This window comes from Anguilla anguilla, chromosome 10 (genome assembly GCF_013347855.1).
Source record: "Anguilla anguilla isolate fAngAng1 chromosome 10, fAngAng1.pri, whole genome shotgun sequence".
NCBI classification, from domain to species: Eukaryota; Metazoa; Chordata; class Actinopteri; order Anguilliformes; family Anguillidae; genus Anguilla; species Anguilla anguilla.
The window spans coordinates 16,199,388-16,219,502 of record NC_049210.1 but is presented as its reverse complement, the minus strand read 5'-3'; the positions used below and the strand labels follow the sequence as shown (position 1 = coordinate 16,219,502).

The 20,115-nt window shown below is 41.2% G+C and overlaps 1 protein-coding gene across 1 annotated transcript; it reads left to right on the top strand.

The window, feature by feature from the left end:
• The first annotated feature begins 177 nt into the window (after window positions 1–177).
• tbc1d13 (TBC1 domain family, member 13) lies at window positions 178–19,384 on the top strand. The gene is made up of 13 exons (XM_035379056.1): window positions 178–238; window positions 750–850; window positions 3,465–3,538; window positions 3,697–3,737; window positions 4,466–4,527; window positions 6,591–6,690; window positions 7,017–7,099; window positions 7,551–7,710; window positions 9,131–9,341; window positions 12,583–12,746; window positions 13,071–13,231; window positions 13,416–13,473; window positions 14,285–19,384. Exons 2-13 carry the CDS (start codon window positions 828–830, stop codon window positions 14,348–14,350), a joined length of 1,203 nt encoding a protein of 400 aa, XP_035234947.1. The 5' UTR covers window positions 178–238; window positions 750–827; the 3' UTR covers window positions 14,351–19,384.
• Window positions 19,385–20,115: the final 731 nt, after the last annotated feature.

The following is a 20,115-nucleotide window of genomic DNA, read 5'->3' as shown; positions in this document are numbered from 1 at the left end:
TAGGTATATCGTTGTGATTGTATATCCCATGGAGGCGCGGTTTCCCCTCATTGCTTTGGTCTAAATAGGCCCCAGAAATCTGCTGCCGGATGCACACGTCGGTGTCTGCAGTGCAGTGCAGCACAACTCAAATGATGGATACATTTGTTTATTTATTTAACCAGGTTAGACTCACTTACGTGGAAATCTCTTTTTCAAGACTGACCTGGGAAGAGGAGCAGCAGAACAATTTCGCAACGTATGAAATGCGTTTACACCACATAGAGTACATAAAGTATTACAATACAAAACAGTCTCAATGTCTCAGAAACACGTACAATCATCCACAAAGTGATTATTTAATAGATTTTTGAAAGCATTTGGAGAAACCAGTTTTCTGTCATTTGTTCTATGACCAAGGCGCATAATTAAATGAAAATATGCTTTCTTCATAATTGTAATTTAGCCTGATGTTTTTTCTCTATGTATTCATACTTGCAGTTTTCCGCATAATGTACGCACGCGCCATACTTGCTGAAAACCCACGCTCTTCTCGCAGCATGCAACAGTAACACATTCAACTATAAATATTCACTAAATATTCTGTGCAGTTTCCTGCAAATTATAAACCCATAACTTGACAGTATTATGCCTAAACTATATGCTATTGGGTTACCAATCAAAACGAAAGACACTTCACAGGGCTATTCATGCTAGTTTAATTCACGAAACCAGAAAAGTGAAAGCAATTTTTCCTTCTTCTGTGTTAGGTTCCACCAAGGTTGTTTCCCAATCGGAATATTTTTATTGCAACACGGAGTTCCTGCTGTTTTGATGAGGAAGTCAACATGTCGAGTTCGTACAGAAGCAGGTGAGGAAAAATACACAGTAAACGTTTATTTTAGCATTAACCTAGTTGTGAATATATTGGGGCATACGCATAAGTGTTAATTGGGACAATGGAACCACATTTCCCTGGGTTTTGTTGTTCTCTATAACGTTTAACGTTTTTTTTATATCACACTGGCCGCTGTTTCAATGAATGCTACGCATGTTAGCTGGCAAGGTATTTAGCGTAGCACATAGGCAGTGCTAGCTAGCAAATTCATTTTTTGCTGACTGTGTTGGTGAAGCCGATTGTCAGTCGGTTGTTGTGGTCTAATGGTTGATTAATCAACGACCGTATGTGTTATTACTAAATTGTTTTGGCATATATTAGTTAAACCTCGTTTGCTAGCTAGTTTACTATAATTATGTCGCCTACACGAGAGCTAATTGGCTAGCTAACCGTTTTAACTAACCAGCTAGCTAGCTGTCTAGTCAACGGTAGCTTGTCTGAATTTTCATATTGTTTCGAGGTTTAGTTCGAGCCTTCATAACTTGTGTTTAGAATGGAGAAAATGTTGGATTTTCAGCTAGCTTGATGGACTTCTGGTTCTCTTGGTAATAGCTGTCAAGAGAGTATCTGCCTTTAAATGGAATTATTGTGCATGCCAAGTAGTCTACTTAATACAAACCTGGCTCTGTTCATAATAAATATTTGGGCAAACTCGCGGCTTGAAACGTAATACGTTTGCAGGGATGTCAGCAGGCAAACCAGCTGCATACTTAGCTAGTTACCATATTGTTTACGGTAAAAGAGGTAATTAACCAACAGCATGCCTACCTAAACTTTCCTTATGGGTTTACTAAATGCTGTAAAAGGAAAGCCATAGATTTTAGCGTGCGGTATAAGCTGTCTTTGTAGGTTTACCACTCGCAGTTAGCACATTGTTGCCTGGTTGGCCAGTGTTTGCAGACTTAAATCGAATTATGCATGGTCAGCTAACTGTCTGCATTCCTTTCTTATCAAATTAACGATTCTGAGCTTTCCCAGTGCTTTAGACTTAGCCTACAACTTTTATTTGAAATTATTGCATAGTTGAATGTTTTCCATAGCATTTGAAGCACAAGAGAATGCACTAAAAAATCACCAACATATGCACTAACATAAAACCCCCTCACTGTATTACGTATGTTTCAAACTCATGTACATTTTAATGGATTCCCTGAAATATTTAGCTAAACGTGTTGCAGTGTAAAGTGCTTTTTAACGAACATGTCTTTTCCAGACATGAACACATCATGTATTCTTTTCGTGTTTTTTTCGTGGTTCAAACAAGTATATTGTGTTGGAATTGTTCCAAGGACGGCACATGACACTTCATAGCTTTCAGAGTGAAAGTGGAAAGGGAAACTGCTTCCCCTCAGTTTTATGCAAGTTTGGGAAAAGTCTAGAAAAGAGCTTGTATAAGACCAATCAAAGCAACCAATTAACTCTGGTAACAAAGATATTTTTGTGTATTGTACCATAGCCAGTTTTGTCAAGGTCAATGTCCACACTGTGTGTAGAACATTTGATAAGACACATTAACCTAGCTACATGTTTTCCCACTGAATTCCAGGAAGCCGACTTTGCTGATACTATGCAGTTCTGGAAAGTAGTGGAATAGGAAGCAGCATATGTATAGTCAGGTGAGGAGAGAAGCAGTTGTTTTTGGATACATCCAGCCCCAGCTCAGGGTAGATAAGTTTGTTGCAATAGCTGGACCTTGTGGCTTTTCTGGACTGTCAGACCGTTCAATATTCATTATCATATGACTTGGAGAGTGTGTATTTGAAAGCTGTAAAGTTTACACAGCGTTGTATTCAGAATCATTCAGTGGCACAACCGTGCTGGACTCTTATAGGTTATTCTCTGGAGTCTTATAGACGGTCATGATAATCTGATATATGTAGATCAGATTTGTATGAATTATGAAAGAAACATTTTTTTCCCTCTCCCAATGTAGAAAAGGCCATAAGTCACTCTCTCGTACTCTCTGTTATTTCATATGACCACACATGAGGCACTTATGGTATTTATTGTGGATGGTTAGACAAAAACAAATTGGATTTGAAAAAAAATCTGAATTGGCCTGGATGTGTAAGTTTCCCCCTGTCTGTTGTTAAATTTTTTAAAAATCAATACAGATTTTTTAAAGCTCCCCATTGGTCACAGAATGGAAGAATCTAGCTCTTTTAGAGCACACCCACACTCATTTTATCATTAGCGTGCTGTGCAGACTCAATCTGAATGAGGTGCCAGTGGAATGTGACTCATAACATTCACATATGCTGCATTGCACAATGCCTGCATTTTAATGTGCTTTTTGCAGCTCATGTTAGTTTTAAGCGCCATTGAGTATTTTAATCAATACAGCCATGCCCTTTGTGACTGTGACACAATTTCACAGGAAATGTAACATGCATTGTGAAATGACAGCAAGTAAGGACAGCAGCATGAATTTGTCTGATGAATGCTGCTTTGTCGTTGGCTTTAATGCAATTGCAATGTCCATCCCCAGTCGTGCTAGCGATACTCTATGGGCAGTTGTATAGAGGCTGCTGCTTGTTTACTGTAATGATTTTAGCTATCTGATTTTCATCCTCAATCCTTTGTCTAGGATTCAGGAATTTAACGTGGCCTTAGAAGAGGAGAAGATTAACTTACAGGCACTTCGTGAACTCTGCTTCAGTGGTAAGCAGTGTACAAGATCAAATAGATTTTGCATACCTTTGCTCTCACAGTTAAGCCTTGACTCTAATGGGTTTGGTTTGTTGATTTACTGTTATTTATGTTATATAAGACTCCATTTCCTTTGCTGCTGAAGGGTAATCACTTTACCTCTGAAACAGGAATCCCCTTTGAAGGAGGAATCCGAGCCTTGTGCTGGAAGGTAAGTCCATTTGCTTTTCATTTCCCACCAGCCCTCCTCCATTTTATACCAGCCTCCTATATGAAATCTTTGAGTGACAACACTTGCCCCTCCATCGACAGTGATCCATATGTAGCATGGGATTCAAAGTCGCTGTCAGCACCCGGTGTTGTGATTACGGCTGAATACCTTTTCCCAAGGAAACTTTTTGGTTTCGTGTCATGTTTCCCAAATGTAATTTTCAGCATATCCTCCAAAGGCATCTGAACAACTCCATGAGTGTATCTGTTAAGGCTCAATTAACTGACTGCATGACAGCATATAGATGTATCTGCAATGTTCAATATTGATAATTTGTTACCAGACCTCTGGATCCAGCACGATTCGTATAGATAAATATTTTATATGTTTTTAATTTTATATATAATATTTTTATATTCAGCTGGATGTCTTAAGCATTATACTTTGTTCATGTATCTTGCTAAAGGGTACAACAGCCAGGGGTGCCACCAGGGATTCTGGGACCCATGAAAATATCGCTCATTGGACCCCACCACCCCAGAAAATCCTATGTTGTAATATTTTTGAGGGCTTCTGTCAGTCACTGTTTTTATAATCATCCTGAACCCCGCCCCCCACCCCCCCTTTCAACACCCCAGACAACAGCCGTGTCTGCCTCAAGATTGAAAACTCTCTCCCCTTTTATTGCCTATCCCTATTACCTAACAGCTATTCCTGGCTGCTTTCAGATTCTGTTGAACTATCTGCCTTTGGAGCAGGCACTATGGGACTCCTTCTTGAAGAAACAGAGGTAAACCTTTCCCAAATGAGTTTCCTTAGGCCCTGACCATCAGAGACACATTGTTTATTAGTTAGTGTGCCACCTCTGAGCTTGTGAAGCAGATTATCTTATTTTGTTATGCTTTTTTGCAGTCACTTTTCATGTTGCTTCTTCTTTTTTGTGGTGGTTGCGTTGGTACTCTGGTATTACAAATTTTCATTTTTTTATTTTTTTACGTTAGGTTTTTGCTAGCTGAAAGCTTACAGCACCAGTTGACAATTTGTGGTATAGCAACAGAACAATTTTATCTCCAGCTTTGTACTGCTTTGGAAAAGTGGAGTCCTTGGATCTCTAAAGTACACATCCTATAGTTTATTCATTCCTTCCGACAACTGGAACAACTGGTTTGGTTTCCTTCCTATGTGAAGATAATAAGCAACAATATCAGCCCACTCCGAATCATTTCAGTTTGGGAGAGAGATCTCCAGTGATTGGGTCTAGAATTTGATCGGGCTACTATATGGGGCAATATTTTCTTGTCCTATAAAAACTTTAGTGAGCGAAGAAATAAATAAATGTTTACTAACAAAATTTGCTTCACCCTGTTACACCAGTTTCAGATGGAACAAGGCTATGGGGAGCTATGGGGACATGTTTGCATTTGTTTTGGGTGTGTCCAGCTTGGAATCAACTATGGAAATATGTAATATCAATCCTAGCTAGCCTCTTGAATATGGCTGATCCACTATGTCCACCCTTACTCCTTTTAGAGGACGACACACATTTCAATCTTAATATATGACAAAGAGTTTTTTATGGCAGCACCTACTGAAAATAAGAAATCCGTACTGAAAGGCTGGCGTGTGTCTGGGTTTGATTTGAACATGGCTTCATTATTATTTTGACTTTCTTCTCTTGGAAAGATTTATTGCTAAAGTTAATAAAGCCATGCCACCAGTAATGGACACTTGATCCACAGCTAATACCTACATAAATGAGTTAATATGAGTTGATATTCCCCCTAACAAGATCTGCTCAGTTGTTTTTTGTTTATAAATTAAGTTTAATTTATATATAGCTCCTATTTTTATGTTTTTTTCCCCCCTCTATCTATAATATCGCTATATTGTCCTGTATTACATACAACTTGATTGAAGGAAACAAACAAAAAAATCAAATTGTTGTAAAAAAAAAAAAAAAAAAAAAAAAGCAACAGAACCCCAAAGATTTTGCTTCTCTTTATGTTTCTGACATTTGCTTGTTTGCAATTGTTCGCAATTTCTCACATAAGTTTAGACCAATCGGAGCAATGTTTGCCATGTCAGAAGAGAAAGCTGTCATAAAATGCCTGAGACGCTGCTTGAGACACCGTCAAAGAAGCACTGTTTAAAAACGAATGTTTTTCTTATTTTTTATTTTTCCCCATTTTGGAACGACCAGTTGCTAGTGTTAGCCAGTCCCATTGTCGCAACCCCTCTGCATTATGAGGTGGAGAATACTGAACTCCATTATGCGTCACTCCGTGGAACCTCTGGGCCACCGAAGTGATTTTATTTAGGATGGCTCCCTTCCCATTGCTGTTTGTCCAGTGCAGGTGTTGACCTACATTCGTCATCACTTCTAATTAGTCTTAATTTGAAGAGTGCTGCTGTTTGTTCTGAACTTCGTGTTCTGCCCTTTTTCTCCACAAATTAGATGCGCATGTCCACCAAACCCTTTTGAACTTTTTGCACTAAACTTTTAATGACATCTGCCAAAACTAGTGTTCAGGTTTATGACTGCTTGGATCTTTAAATGGAAATCACACGCTGTTTTAACAGGGAGCTGAGCAGTGTCACTAAAGTAATTGCTGATGAACAAATCGGAGAATTATTACAGCGTCAGCAAAGACCCCTGTGACTTGAGCATGATGACAGGAACTAATTATGAAAGGCTCTGCCAGCCACGGTCGATTTTCATTTAGTCAGCTGTCTGTGGGGAAAGTAAAGCAAACAAAAAAAGTCTCGCAAAGCTGGCTGTTTTGACCCTGTTTTATTGTTGAAGTCCCATCATGCCTCACTTTGTGTGTGTGTGTGTGTGTGTGTTTTTCGCAGGGAGCTGTACACTCAGTTCCTGAAGGAGATGATTATTCAGCCAGGCATTGCCAAGGCAAACCTGGGTCTCTCAAGGGAGGATGTGACCCTGGAGGACCATGTGAGTTCCTCATCATCTCTGACTCCAGCGGCCTCTGTCCATATTAATAGAAAGGAAAACTGCTCTCCCCTTTTTTTGTCATTCAGTCATGTATAAGCCCTGCCTCCCACCTCCCTCTGGGCATCTATCTTCTTTTTTCAGTTTCAAAATGCTTCACTTAAGTTTTGCAGGGCACCTTTCACTTAACTGTCAGGCAAACAGTGCAGTGTTGACATAAAGAGATGCCACATACAGTGTTAAATATGTTCTAAGTGTAATGCTGTATTGTATTTATATGGGGTTTGGGGAAAGGGAAGTAAAAATTAATAATTTCTCTCCATGTACAGCCTCTGAACCCTAACCCGGACAGCAGGTGGAATAACTACTTCAAGGACAATGAGGTGTTGCTGCAGATCGATAAAGATGTCAGGTGGGACGCTGAGGGGACCAAACCCCCGAAAACACATTTATCTCACAAATAATTAACAGAAAAACTCATTTTTCGCTGAACAACCTTGTGAAACTTAATTGCTAGCTCAGCTGCAGTTAAAACTAGCATGTATACTTCCCAGGCTGTTACAGTTCAGAAGAAAGGGTATGGCATGGCAATACTCTTTTATTAACCTCTGGTGCAGAGATCCTGCTTTTGATGGACATTCTGTATGCTGTGTAATATGTTGTCTGTTGAATTTGTAACTATGTATGTTTAATGATATGATTTTTGTAACATGAATGCAGATTTTATATTTGTACCATGTGATATTTAGTCTAACTAGCTCTTGCGCACAGATCTGGAGCTCCTTGGACGGTCAGTGTTTGAGGGCACCACTCTTACCACAAGCTCCTATGTCCAACGGCACCCCCCTTTCCTCCCTGTGCAGACGCCTGTACCCCGACATGGCCTTCTTCCAGAGGCCCACAGAGTACCCCTGCCTGCTCATCCTGGACCCCCAGAATGAGTACGAGACACTCCGGCGGCGTGTGGAGCAGACCACCCTGAAAGCTCAGACCGTCGACCGCAACCGCAGTGGAGTGACCAATGTACGTTTCTGAGGGGCCGTTTGGGCCCTGGGTTTGAGTTTGAACGCTCACACACTCGTACTCTGTGCATTTGGCATTTCCAAGCAATTTCGTTTATTTAAGGGAATTATAGCAGCTAACATCTAATCATCAGCCATGTGCTTGTGCGCCTGGTATTTAGTTGTACATATGTTATTTACTCCCTAAAATTAGTGGCTGTGCATTGCTTTACAAAAACAAGAAAAGTTAAAGGAGGCAGAGGAACATTATGTCTGTTGTGATCTTGAAAATGTATGGATTACCTGCATATATTTATCATTTGAGTTGGTGGACTGGGCACACTTACTCAGAGTAACTATTAACTATTATAAAGATAATATACAGGTAGATCAGGAGCTGCTGGCTCATCCTGTTAAGGCACTGTTCTAGTTAAGGCACAGTTGGGCCGCATGGTCCTATAGTGATTCAGGACCATGCCAGACAATTGCATTTAGGGTCGCTGGCCGCTAGCTCCATAGGGTGACGCGTATTTGCTGATTACATCACTCAGGATATGGTCCATGTTTCTTTGCTATCTGGCAAACCCCACTGTTTGAATGGGTGCCCATGTTAAAACCGCATATGAAAGGTCTTCCATTGACTCTTTGTGCAAGCTTAGCTGTAGTGCGCAGTGTGAAAAGAAGCAGCTGGTTACCCCACATGTTCTAGAGGACAATCGTGGATTTCTTACCTCTCCCGCATCAGCAGTAGGGTTCACAAATGACCGTGGCTGTGGTTGCTGATAACTGGACATTAAAAATTAGGGTGGGAATTGGATATGTAGGCCTACATTCCCACATTGGGCACCAAATTTATAAAAAGAAAAAAAGAGAAAATAAAATAAAATGGGGACTGATAAAAGCCAGTACTCTGATATTGTCTGCAACACAATCAATATAAATTGTAAAAGCTTTAAACTTTGAGTGCTCTGAGGTCCAGTATTATGCACTCTGATAAGTGTCTCTCCTGATCAGTGCTCTGAAGCTTGGACTGCTGTGAGTAAAATGGGGTTTCCTTCATAGTGTGTGGCTTGGTGTAGAAGAATGTTGTGTGAATATGTTCTGCATGTTTCCAGCACTTTCTGGAATTTGGTTTGATACCTTTGACACATTTTTTGACATGTGTTTTACGTTATGTGTGTGTGTGTGTGTGTGTACGCTCATGACCTGGTGGTTTACTGCTCCTTTAGTACTCTGGTAAAGTACTTTTTTTCCACTTTACAAGTAGCAGGTAGACAATTAAAGAAGATATTTTCTCTAATATGGGGTGACAGTTGTGTTTGACATTAGCCTTTATTGCTTTGTAACTGTAGAGTTTGTAACTGCAGAGTGAAATTCTGAGCGTTTGTTCCCAGCATTCCAGTGTTCTGACAGATCTGTATGCGATCTCTGTGCGAACTCAGGTCAGCTCCCCTGGGAAGGCTCAGAATCTGTACCCGTCTAACGAGTACGAAGTGCTCCCCAACGGCTGCGAGGCGCACTGGGAAGTGGTGGAGCGCATCCTTTTCATCTACGCCAAGCTGAACCCGGGCATCGCCTACGTGCAGGGCATGAACGAGATTGTGGGGCCCATCTACTACACCTTCGCCACGAATCCCAACAATCAGTGGAAAGGTACAGAACATCTGTCCGTCTCAGGGGAATGCACTCTATTTAGATTATGGGATACATTTAGGGATTACACACCCCTCTAAATAACTGCGTAATTCAAGCTATTTCAGTTTCATAAGCCATTAAACCCTACCTTTCTGACTATAGGTAGGCAGGTAGCTTGGCTTAAAAAAAATTCAAGCCAGAAAGGACTTTATAAGATATACAACACTGCTAATGAGCTGTGTTGTGAGAAAAAAACTTTCTAGTTTCCATATTCTTTTATATTACTATTATTGGTCAGAGAATTCTTTTCATTAAATAAAAAATGTGTTTCCCAAAAAGATATGTGTCAAAATTATTGACAACCCTGTTCTCTGTACTTTGTGCACCCGTCTTCTGTAGACATAGGTGAATATGCAGTATTGTGGGGTTCTTTGAAAGATCTATGCAGAATCTTTCAAGATTCTTCAGTGTGCGCTTGTGACCTGTCTAATAAAATGGAGTACTGCCATTTTGAGTACAGCAGAACCATATGGCTGCTAGTAGAATTTTATTAGAGGATTCTCACGAAGCACTGAACCTTACCTATTGTTGGTCTACATGCAAACCATCCATTATTTATTAGATGGTGTTTGTCTAACCACAAAGGGATTAGTACCTGAGTTTGCATAACAAATGTAAGCTAGTGTTAGTCCCCCCCCCATTTGCATTGTGTTCTTTGTTCTGTTAAATGTGTCGTTCAGAGTTAGAGATATGAATGCTGTCGTGAATGTAAACACCTGTTTTATTGACTGGGTCGGGGCTCATGATGGAGCATGTGATCTCTGAGCGTCACATGAAAGCTCGTCCCCTCCTTTCGCTCTCATTCTCTGCCCTGTGTTTAAGCCGACATTGATTTTAACTTTGAACTGTACCACATTGTGATCTGGTGTGATCTGTTCTTGCTCGCATTGCCTCCAGTAGTTCCTCGGTCCAAGTCGGGACAGGTCTGTCTCACCTCACTGCGTGATGCCACGCTCGTCGTGCCCAGAAGTCGACGGAGCAAAAATGGGCATGTTCATTGTGAAGTTTTGTTCTGAGGAACTGGCATGGGTATTTGTACACCCCACTGCACTCCTCCCCTGTAAACAGGTTGGGAGCATGTGCATTCTCCCATAGTCCAGTGCTCATTCAGGCTTTGTCTTAATTACCTAACGTGAGGTCCTTGACTGAATCAAATGAGCAGGTTTAAACTCACTTTAACTAATTATCAAATTAAAACTGTTGAATTAGATTTCCAGGTTGCTGGTGGGTAGACTTCACCCACCAGGAATATATGCAGACTTTTCTAGACATCCAGGAGCATAATCAAAATATACACATATACTCACATACTGCTACATATATACATACAGGTAAATGCAACAGTGTTGGGACAAAGTTCTGGAACAAAGTATATTATGGACAGATGAGACCTCAGTAGGCCTGTACCAGTGTGTTAGAAAGAAGATTGTGTGGAGAAAGAAAGGAACTGTTCATGATCTCCCTCATCTGTGAAACATGGTGTAGGTGGTTCTATGGTTTGGGCTACTGGTTATGGTTTGCCACTGGAACAGGCTCATATTGCTTTATTGATGATGACTGCTAACGGCAGCAGCAGGATGAATTCTGCAGTGCACAGAAACATCTGTTCAGTTCTGAGCAAATTACTCAAAACTCATTTGATGGCACTTCACCTTCCAGCTGGACGATGGCCTCAAACACAGTGCTAAAGTAGCCAAGCTTTCCACAGCCAAAAAGTGGAATGTTCTTGACTGGCCAAGTCAGTCACCTGACCTGAATCCACCTGACCTGATGTCTTCAAAACGCCCCAGAAACAAACAGGAACTAAAGATGGCAGCCGTACAGGCCTGGCAGAGCATCACCAGGGAAGACATCCAGTGTCTGGTGATGTCTATGGGTCGCAGTCATCAAATGCAAAGAATTAGCAAGTTATCAAACAAACACTATTGTAAATATTAAGACTTTATTTCAGATTATCTTCATTTTTCCAATTACTTCTGCTGCCCTAAAGTGAGGGGGTTATGTATGAAATTCTTTCAGGACCAACTGGTGTCAATTTTAAATACCCTCCAATTACAGCTGATAGTGTGAACTTTAATCTCATATTCATTGCTTTATTTCAAATCCAATGTGCTGGAAAATAGAGCCTAAACTGTCCCAATACTTTTGCATTTAACTGTGTATGACAGGCATGGGTGGAGTTAGGTCCACATTGCATTTACATCTCTACACTGTTGGAATGCATCCCAGCACAGTCATGAGTGTGTGGCTGGTACCCGTCACTTCAGAATAGGGTGACCAGGATTTACCAAAGTGCTCCTGGCAAAATGCACTTATTGATGTTCCTTTCACGCTCTGACTCATTGGTCTAATCTCATCATGAGGGCAGCTTCTCCTGCCCTCACTGGTGTAATTCAACTGTTAAGAGACGGTTTGTCTGTAGACACCGCTCCCCCTGCAGGTAAAGAGTGGGAATGCAATACAGAAAAATATAGTCTTGAACAAACTAACTTCTCTTTCCTCATTCTCAGGGATCTTTAAATACATGGCAGGCCAGGGTCTACTATGAGCAGGTTAGGGAACTGAGTGGAAGCCGCCTGTTGTTAGCAGACTAACCTGCTTATTTTGTTAGACCTTGTATGGGTCAACATGCTCTGCATCATAATTGTTTTTTTCAACCTGAGACTTATTTTTGTAGTGTTTTCCATCAATCCTGTCGATTCTGATAGTATTTTACGCTTCATTGTTGAGTTTTTCATTTTTTTCGCCATGTCGGTAGCTTCCCAATGCATATGGGTCATATGAATATGCAAGTTTAGTTTACCTCAGACCAATTAATCTAATCCTTTGTTTGGAAGAGAAAACTAATGTGAAAGTTGAAATTTATTCACCGGCATTAAAAGTAAAATAATTCAGTTTCAATTAACAGAATTGACCTACCATACTTACCTATTCTGCACGCATGCAGACATGGAGAAAAAAAAAACCTTTAAAAACCATAAAACCCAACGATAAAGCAGGTGCATAAAATAAATAAAAATCTAAACTGATAAGAATGATGGAAAATACTTTGAAAATAACCAGGTTTAAAAAATGATCCTTTAACTGAAATTGTGTGCGTTTATATTTTTGTTCCTATACAAACTGATGCACTAGGGAATATATTTAATGGGAAAAACAATGAAGTGACTCTTTAATTTGTTTTTTTTTCTTGGATCAGAACATGCGGAGGCAGACACCTTCTTCTGCTTCACCAACCTGATGTCAGAGAACAGGGACAACTTCATCAAGAGCCTGGATGACTCTCAGTGTGGGATCACCTACAAGATGGAGAGCGTCTTCTCCACGCTCAAAGAGAGGGACATGGAGCTCTACCTCAAACTGGTCAGCAGGCCTCTGTGGAAACATAACATTTCTGTTTGGTTCTCCGTCTTTCCCAACATCTGCTTTACCCTTCAGGACTTTGTTCCTTGTTTTGGAGTTCAGTTAAAGGGGTACTCCAGCCAAAAGACATTGCTTAATATGTTGGCTCTCACTTGAAGAATAGTATATCTGTCTCATTTCTACTGTGCCACATAAATACTTTATCCAACAAGAAAGGAAATGTACAGGCCCTCGCCCTGAAAATGATGTCACCTGGATTGAAGGCATTTGCATGGAACGGCTCAATAACTGGACTACATTTCCCTTTCCTCCTTGTCTCCCTAGCAAGAGCAGAACATCAAGCCGCAGTACTTCACCTTTCGCTGGCTCACGCTCCTGCTGTCCCAGGAGTTCCTGCTGCCGGACGTCATCCGCATCTGGGACACGCTCTTCTCCGACAAGGACCGCTTCGATTTCCTCATCCTGGTGTGCTGCGCCATGCTGATGTGAGGCCTCGTCCTTCTCCGTTTCTGTAGTTACCCGCGGCCTGTCGACACTTTAAGTGCGTGTCTCTGTGACAAGCACGTAGCGGTGCATTATGTGTTCCTGCATTCCTGCATGCTCGGTACCTTCACAGTGTTTGTTTCTGCTCGCTGCTGGTCCAAATTGATTTTTTGTCTGCAATTTCAGTTTGATCCGGGACCAGCTGCTGGCCGGGGACTTTACGGTGAATATGAGGCTGCTGCAGGTAATGGACTCTTCTTTGTTTTCGTTCGATAAACAGTAATTACCGCCAACCCTACAGATAGATTGCCATAAACCAGGTGACCCAGGCTTGAACCACGTCAAAGTAATACCTCCTGTTTCTTTGAGCCAATCGTCTTTCAGCGTGTGATTTTTCTGTTTATTAATCACAATGTTTACACAACTGTTCTTACCATTGCGAGATTCCAAGAGGAAGCAGTTCATTTGAAGCGTTAGCTAGCTTGCTTAAGATGAGGAAATAATCACTCCTAGGTTTGTGTGGCGAAAAAGTTTTCATCAGAACGCAAAAACATTATTTGGAGCTTATTTCTTCCTGCTAATCCCACAATTCCATACCCCTTTTCTGTAAGAAGTGTCATAATAAACAACATACGTTTATTGTGTTATTATTGTGAGTTGGCATCATTTTATGGCAACAGTAGTTATTTTTCAGAATACAAGTGAATTAGTGTAAAGTGCATATTTTGAAATTTTCAGTGTTCCAAAGATGCAGTGTTCAGTGTGCTAGTGCGACCACTGGGTCATATGAGAGGATAGGAAAGCAGTATTTCTTTTGTTTCGTCTAGAGGTAAATAGCGAGACGGTTTCTGATTCCCTCATAAATTATGGTTTACAGGTGGAAAATTTCTGAGGTTCTGGCTACTTTTTCTTTATTGTGCATTTTCAGCAGAACAAGGTGGCCAGTCCCTTGTGAACAGGAGGGGGATTCATTGTGTGGGCTTGCCAGCAGTTTGGTTGGGGGTGTGTTGTGAGCACAAGCTAAGCTCATTTTGCCCTGGCCTTGTCATCCACAGGATTACCCCATCTCTGATGTGCACACTATCCTGAGGAAGGCCAAGGAGCTGCAGGACGGAGCATAGCCCTTTCCCTCTCCTTTTCCGCCACTGCATTCTGGGAAATCACAAATTGGCAGCATGGACAGCAGCTGCAGTGACCCTGTGAACCTGTGAGACGATACCACACTGCTGTGCATTGTGGGGGAAAAACTCTGTCCTCAGGTTTCCTCTCAGCATTGTCAATGCCCACACCCTGCAGACTGTATTCTGTTCAAGCCATTTATTTTTGCACTGAAGACTTTGAAAACCAAAAGAGAAATCAACACAGAAAAGATAAATGGGTCAGTACTACAGTAGCTACAGAAACATTCTAAGTAATAAGTATAAAACACTCCATGGCTGGTATTTCTAGTTAGTTTTTCTTCTTTGTTGTTTTTTTTTCTTTGATCAGAATGGGGTAATTGTTTTTTTAATTTGATGCAGTATTTCTTTTATAACAATCTTTAATCACGAAATGAAAGAATACTGCTTTATTTATACATCAGAAGAACATGTGGGCATTTGGTGGACACCAACGCTGCCTCCCCAAACCAAATGACATATGAATTTTCCAGACCATATCTTTACCTTAACACCTTTAGTTTAGGGAAGCTGGGGAAAATCTGCATTTTCTGGTCCACTTTGACAGTTTGCAGTGTGAATGCTACCAGTGGGGGGCAGGATGTACTGAAAGTCATCTTGGTGTGTTTTACCAAGCAAAATTAGGGGCCCTCAGATATTCAATTAACCGGCCTGCAAACTGTCCGCCATTGGTCTTTGCAGGACGGGCTGGACTTTGAGGATCTTGTTGGCCTTGCGTAATTCTTTGTTGTCCGTTCTTTTTTGTTTTTGTTTTTTTTTTTTGTATATCAAATCCGTAATGACCGGAGCATGTTGTTCTGTTGTCTGAGTGTGTGTGAGGAAAGTGTGGGGGAAAGTGAATGTCCTAATCTTCTTTTTTTATCGTCAGTAACAAAACCGAGGATGGTTTTGGGGCCTCCCTTGGCTCTTTAAAATTTCAGCTGTGGGCGTGGCCTACAGTGTCCCACGTGCAGTCTGCTCTAATCCACTGACCTGTGTACATATGTTGGTGCAGTCGTGACTGTTTAAACCGACCTCAGATCTGCCGGACAGTCTGAGGAGCTACCCACAGCGCGTTTTATTAATACGGGCGTTTTACTAACCTCTACCTGTTTGTGCTGTTCACTCTCATTGGACGTGCAGAAAGGAGCCGAGGGTGCTGCTGTGTTACTGAAGCTGTACCGTCATGCAACAAGGTGGATTACACAGGAGATGTTTTCTTTGGTTCTGGCATCCCGAGATAAGCTCTGAGAACTTGAGTTTCACGTGTTCATAGGAGCAGAAGCGTATTCACTTTCTCATCCGTCAATATAAAGCCACTTTGCATGCCAACACGTGGTTGTGCTTCCAACGTGCAAGTTTTTTTTTTATTGTTATTTTTTATAGATCTATTTACTTCTTGCAGAATTTGTGCCTGTGTGTCAAGGGTTGATTTCACTGTGTAACTAGGGATTGATGGATTTGCCACTAAGAGAAGGTGACACTTTTCAGCCCCAAGCCCATTGGCATTAGTCTGTTGGAAACCTAAGGATCGCTTGTCTGTTTTGATGTGTATGCCTCTTGCAGTCAGCAGGTGACCCTGGCATTGGCTCGAGTGTGATTGCACAATATTAATATATATATATATATATATATATGTTCCTTTCTTAAATCTACAGTTGCATTTTCACTATTCTGGGAGGGAATAGGAATCAAAGAGTGAGGGTGGAAAACACATTAAACTGTTAGGTGATGTCTTTCAGTACTGCATATTATGTGCCCCTTAGTTACTGAAGTTGATCGTGCTCTCTGAAGTATTCCGCCTTTGTCCTTGTTTTAAATAGAATTGTACCTTTGTTTTTGGAGCCTTTGAATAATGAAGGAATCGTCGTTGGTCGGTGATGCATGTAAATGTCTTGAGTATTTGGGTTAGTGCGCCAGATTTTGTGTCTTGTAACCATGGATCTGACTTCTTTGCAAAGCCTTTCACCATTTAAAGTCTTATCTGGTCGGTTTTTCTTTTTTTGTGGTCTGTTGGTAATATGGTGGTAGAATAACTTACTAAACTCACCGGGAGACCAAATGCACAGAGGAGGTAATCTACAGAAGAAGTTAATAAGCTAAAACTTATTTCATATCAGCATATTTCAGGCCTTTGAGTTTTCTCTAATGTACTGTTTAGGCAGTGTTCTCAGCTGGTGTGTTCAAGTTAAAACTTAGTTAAAGACTTCTTGTCCTTGGGTGCTCTTTTTGCAGTGGTCAGTTCGTCTCACCGCAGTAAACCCCATAGCTGGCCGAGTCACGCTGCTTCCCCCTCCTTCTATCCCACTCTCCTTTTTTATTTTCCACATCTTTCTCCAAAATCTCCCCCCCCCCCCCCTTCCTCCCCTGCTCCCTGTGCCTGGACTGAGCTGGCTGGGGTTGCAGTAACAGTGCAGACGAGGCTGCCTGACGTGGCCGGCCTCAGGCAGGAACACTCCCACGCAGTGCAGCTCTCTGCCTCCGCTCTCCTGGCTCGCCTCAGACCCCCTGCTGTTCCTCATGCACCCTCTGCTTGCTGAGCCCACATAGGGTTTGTCTGCACCCAACCCCGGGGTACAGTGGGAGCCGGAACGTCTCCACACCTCACCTCCCTTCCCAAATCAAACACATAATAACACTCGCACACCTCCTCCGGGGGTCATCCCTTAACGTGCATACCTCTATGATGTCACATAGCTGCAATAGCAAGAAGCAAGCAGCATGTGGCTTTGTCCCTTCGTGTGTGCATTGCTATGGGCTACTTCTCAGTTAAAGCTGAATTATTTGGATACTTGCAGAAAGCTATCGACCATCATGGACAACAATGTTTTGACGTTCAAAGAAGTCCTGAAGCGGCTACATTATGTCTGTAAGTGAGATTAGCACAGCAGTGTCATCGGATCCGGTGCAGATTTTGCCTATTAGGACATTGTTTGAACTCTTTTAACAGAATCTACTAAAACTGTATGGATCGTGCCTTTTCGAACTGCGTATCAGCTGCATAGCTTGAGCACGGCTAGTTGATTTTTGGACAGCTATGTTTGTACTATTTGCTGTTTTTAAAATGTTATTAGTTATGACATTGCATGCAAACATTTGTTTTTGTTGCTCGGCACCATTGTAATAATAATGGTTATGGTGTTTCCTGGATTGATGGGTGTCATGTCAAAACTATATATATATAACGTGGCAACAGTTTCCTTTTGTTTAGTTATGTCTTAGTAATCACACCCTGAAATAAAATACAATGACATGAAGGAAAATTTGTTTCAGAATTGGTCTCCATAATCATGTTTGTGTTAATGTGATCATTATTCTAATTATGAATCCCTGTAAGCGTATTCATACATTATGCATTTAGAATACCCAAACTTTGCCTCTGATTACCATTTCAAATACAAGTGTGAGACGTGTACATGTATGCCCCTGTTCTCTACACTATCTCACCATGTGATCGTAATGATATGTTTTTTTTATATTGAGGGTAACTGGTGGCCTTGTATCTGGGGGAAAATGGACATGGAGTTGGGCTGAGTGGAGTGCATTGGGTGGGATAATGACTGGATATTACCTCTAATTAAAATTGTGTGTGTGTTTGTGTGGTGTGCGTACGTGTGCGTGCACATATGTGTGTGCGCTTGCATCCAAAGCAGCCAGTTCAGAAAAGTTGTCCTCTCCACCCCAACAAGCGCTGCCAGAAATGTCTCGGACGTTTCTGAATGTATTGCATTGCGGTCACTTTTGTTACAAAAAAAACGTGCTAAGATAAGGAGCAGTGGGCAAGGTCAGAGAGAACATCCAAGCATCATTAAAAGCAAACCCGCAGTCTCCTAACTGCCAGGGACAGGGTTCCTGGTTTAACCCTAAGAAAGCAGAGAGTGCATGTATTGTGGAGTGACGGTACCTGTTTATTGGCTGGTTGATTCTCACTTTTGTGAGAATACTGTCTTTGCTTTGCGAGTTCAGAAAGGATCCTCTAAGGATTTTCACCCAGACTGGCTGCACTCCTTAAGAGCTGTTAATAATATTATATGTGAATGTATGCTCAAGACATAATGCATTGGTTTCTTAAGATCTCATGTAGCCTAATCTATTCTAACCAGTTGCACAGAGGTACCGGGCTTCAAGTTGTTGTATGTGGTAAAGCATAAGGTTTTTGTATTACCTGGATCCTGCGTGATTAACATGGAATCGACTGGTGATTGTGGTGGTGGTGGCATAGCCTTGTGTAGGGGGTGGTGAGAGGTTTTTAATCAGAAAGGTTTTAATGCAGGGTGTTTTCCGCAAAGTCAAATGTTGGGGAAAAAATGCAGAACAAATTATTAGGTTGCTGTTATAGGAGTTCCGCTGCAGTGTTTACAAATCAGCTCTGTGTAGCAACGTGAAGCTGTAACTTTAAGCTGCTTAGATGATGTGTCATCTGAATGGACCACAGGAGAACACTCAGGTGTGGAAAAAGGGGTGGAGCCTCACCAGATGCGGAACAATTGTTGACGAGACTCAATGGTGCAGTTAAAAGAAGAAGTGAACATATGAATATGAAAAAGATTTCTGTAGGGTTCAGGACAGGTTTTCTTCCTTTTGAAATAATGCCAGTCATTTTTATTGTTTGATTGAATCTCAACTAACATGTGCAGGTAAAATGGTGAGTCTGACTTTAATAATGAATCATGGCAGAGGAGTTCATTTTTATGAATCCTAGAAAGCACTCAAGCAAAAGCACCTGAGCTAAGTAAAACTGATCAGCAATGTTAACATTCTAACACATACCGTGGTCTTATGAAAGCAGTTTTACAAAAGTCTCTGTTTTTTGGGATTGTGTGTGTACGTGTGTGTGCATACGTGTGCATTAATTTGTGTGAGTGTGTGTGCCCATGTACACAATCCTGGTTTCTGTTTGTGCATGTGTATACAGTTTTAGTTAGGTAGCCATAGCCTAGTATCATATAAAATGTTTTTACAGTGTTTGCAATTACGTAATAAATGTCATGAAAATATCCAAATGTGTTCTGTATTTTTTTGTGTGACACAAACTGTTAATGAGCAGAAGTTGGCGAATGGGATACTTGAACTTACTTACATTGCTAACATGAGTGCGTTTCGAGCGACACATTAAGGAGACATTGATGCAGATGACCTTCTGTGTCAAGAGTTCGGTGAGAACTTCCAAGATGAAGACCGTTTCCTGTTGAAAATGTGCTCTGGGACCAGTTTTTAGTTCTAATTTTAGCCGCAAAGGGCCTTGGATGCTCAAGGAACACAGATATGCCCCTGAGCTCAGTTCTTGTGATGTAGTGTAGCACAGTCTGAATTGTAGCATGGATACTGGTCCCAGAAAGCTAAAGCAAAAACAACCGGTTTGTTGAGAGGCTGTTGTATACGTGCTCTATGTATGTATGTTAGGAGCCCCTCAGTTTTCCTGCTTCCCAACTCATTCTTTTTATCCTTTTTATCCATCCTGTGAATATAGAAGTGGTCCCTAAAACCTTGTGATCCAGGCAGTCGATGAATTGCACGTTGTTGTCCAGATAAATCCTGTCTTTAACATACTGTATTTTGGTTGCAACTGGTGGAAATAATACAATTAGCTGACAGGCACTGGGTTTGTTTTGTTTAACTTTTATTGTCAAAAAAGTCCTGTTATATGCTCATAGAAATTACTTTTTTTTATTATAAAAAGGTTTTTATTCAGTTTTTAAATAAAAAAAAAAAAACTTATTAACATGGAA

Bases quoted from the DNA above. Each gene is read 5' to 3' on its own strand.
- tbc1d13 (XM_035379056.1), top strand. From the start codon at position 828: ATGTCGAGTTCGTACAGAAGCAG. The intron at 13,232-13,415 runs GTGAGGCCTCGT...CTGCAATTTCAG, and splicing joins GTGTGCTGCGCCATGCTGAT to TTTGATCCGGGACCAGCTGC. The intron at 13,474-14,284 runs GTAATGGACTCT...TGTCATCCACAG, and splicing joins TGAATATGAGGCTGCTGCAG to GATTACCCCATCTCTGATGT.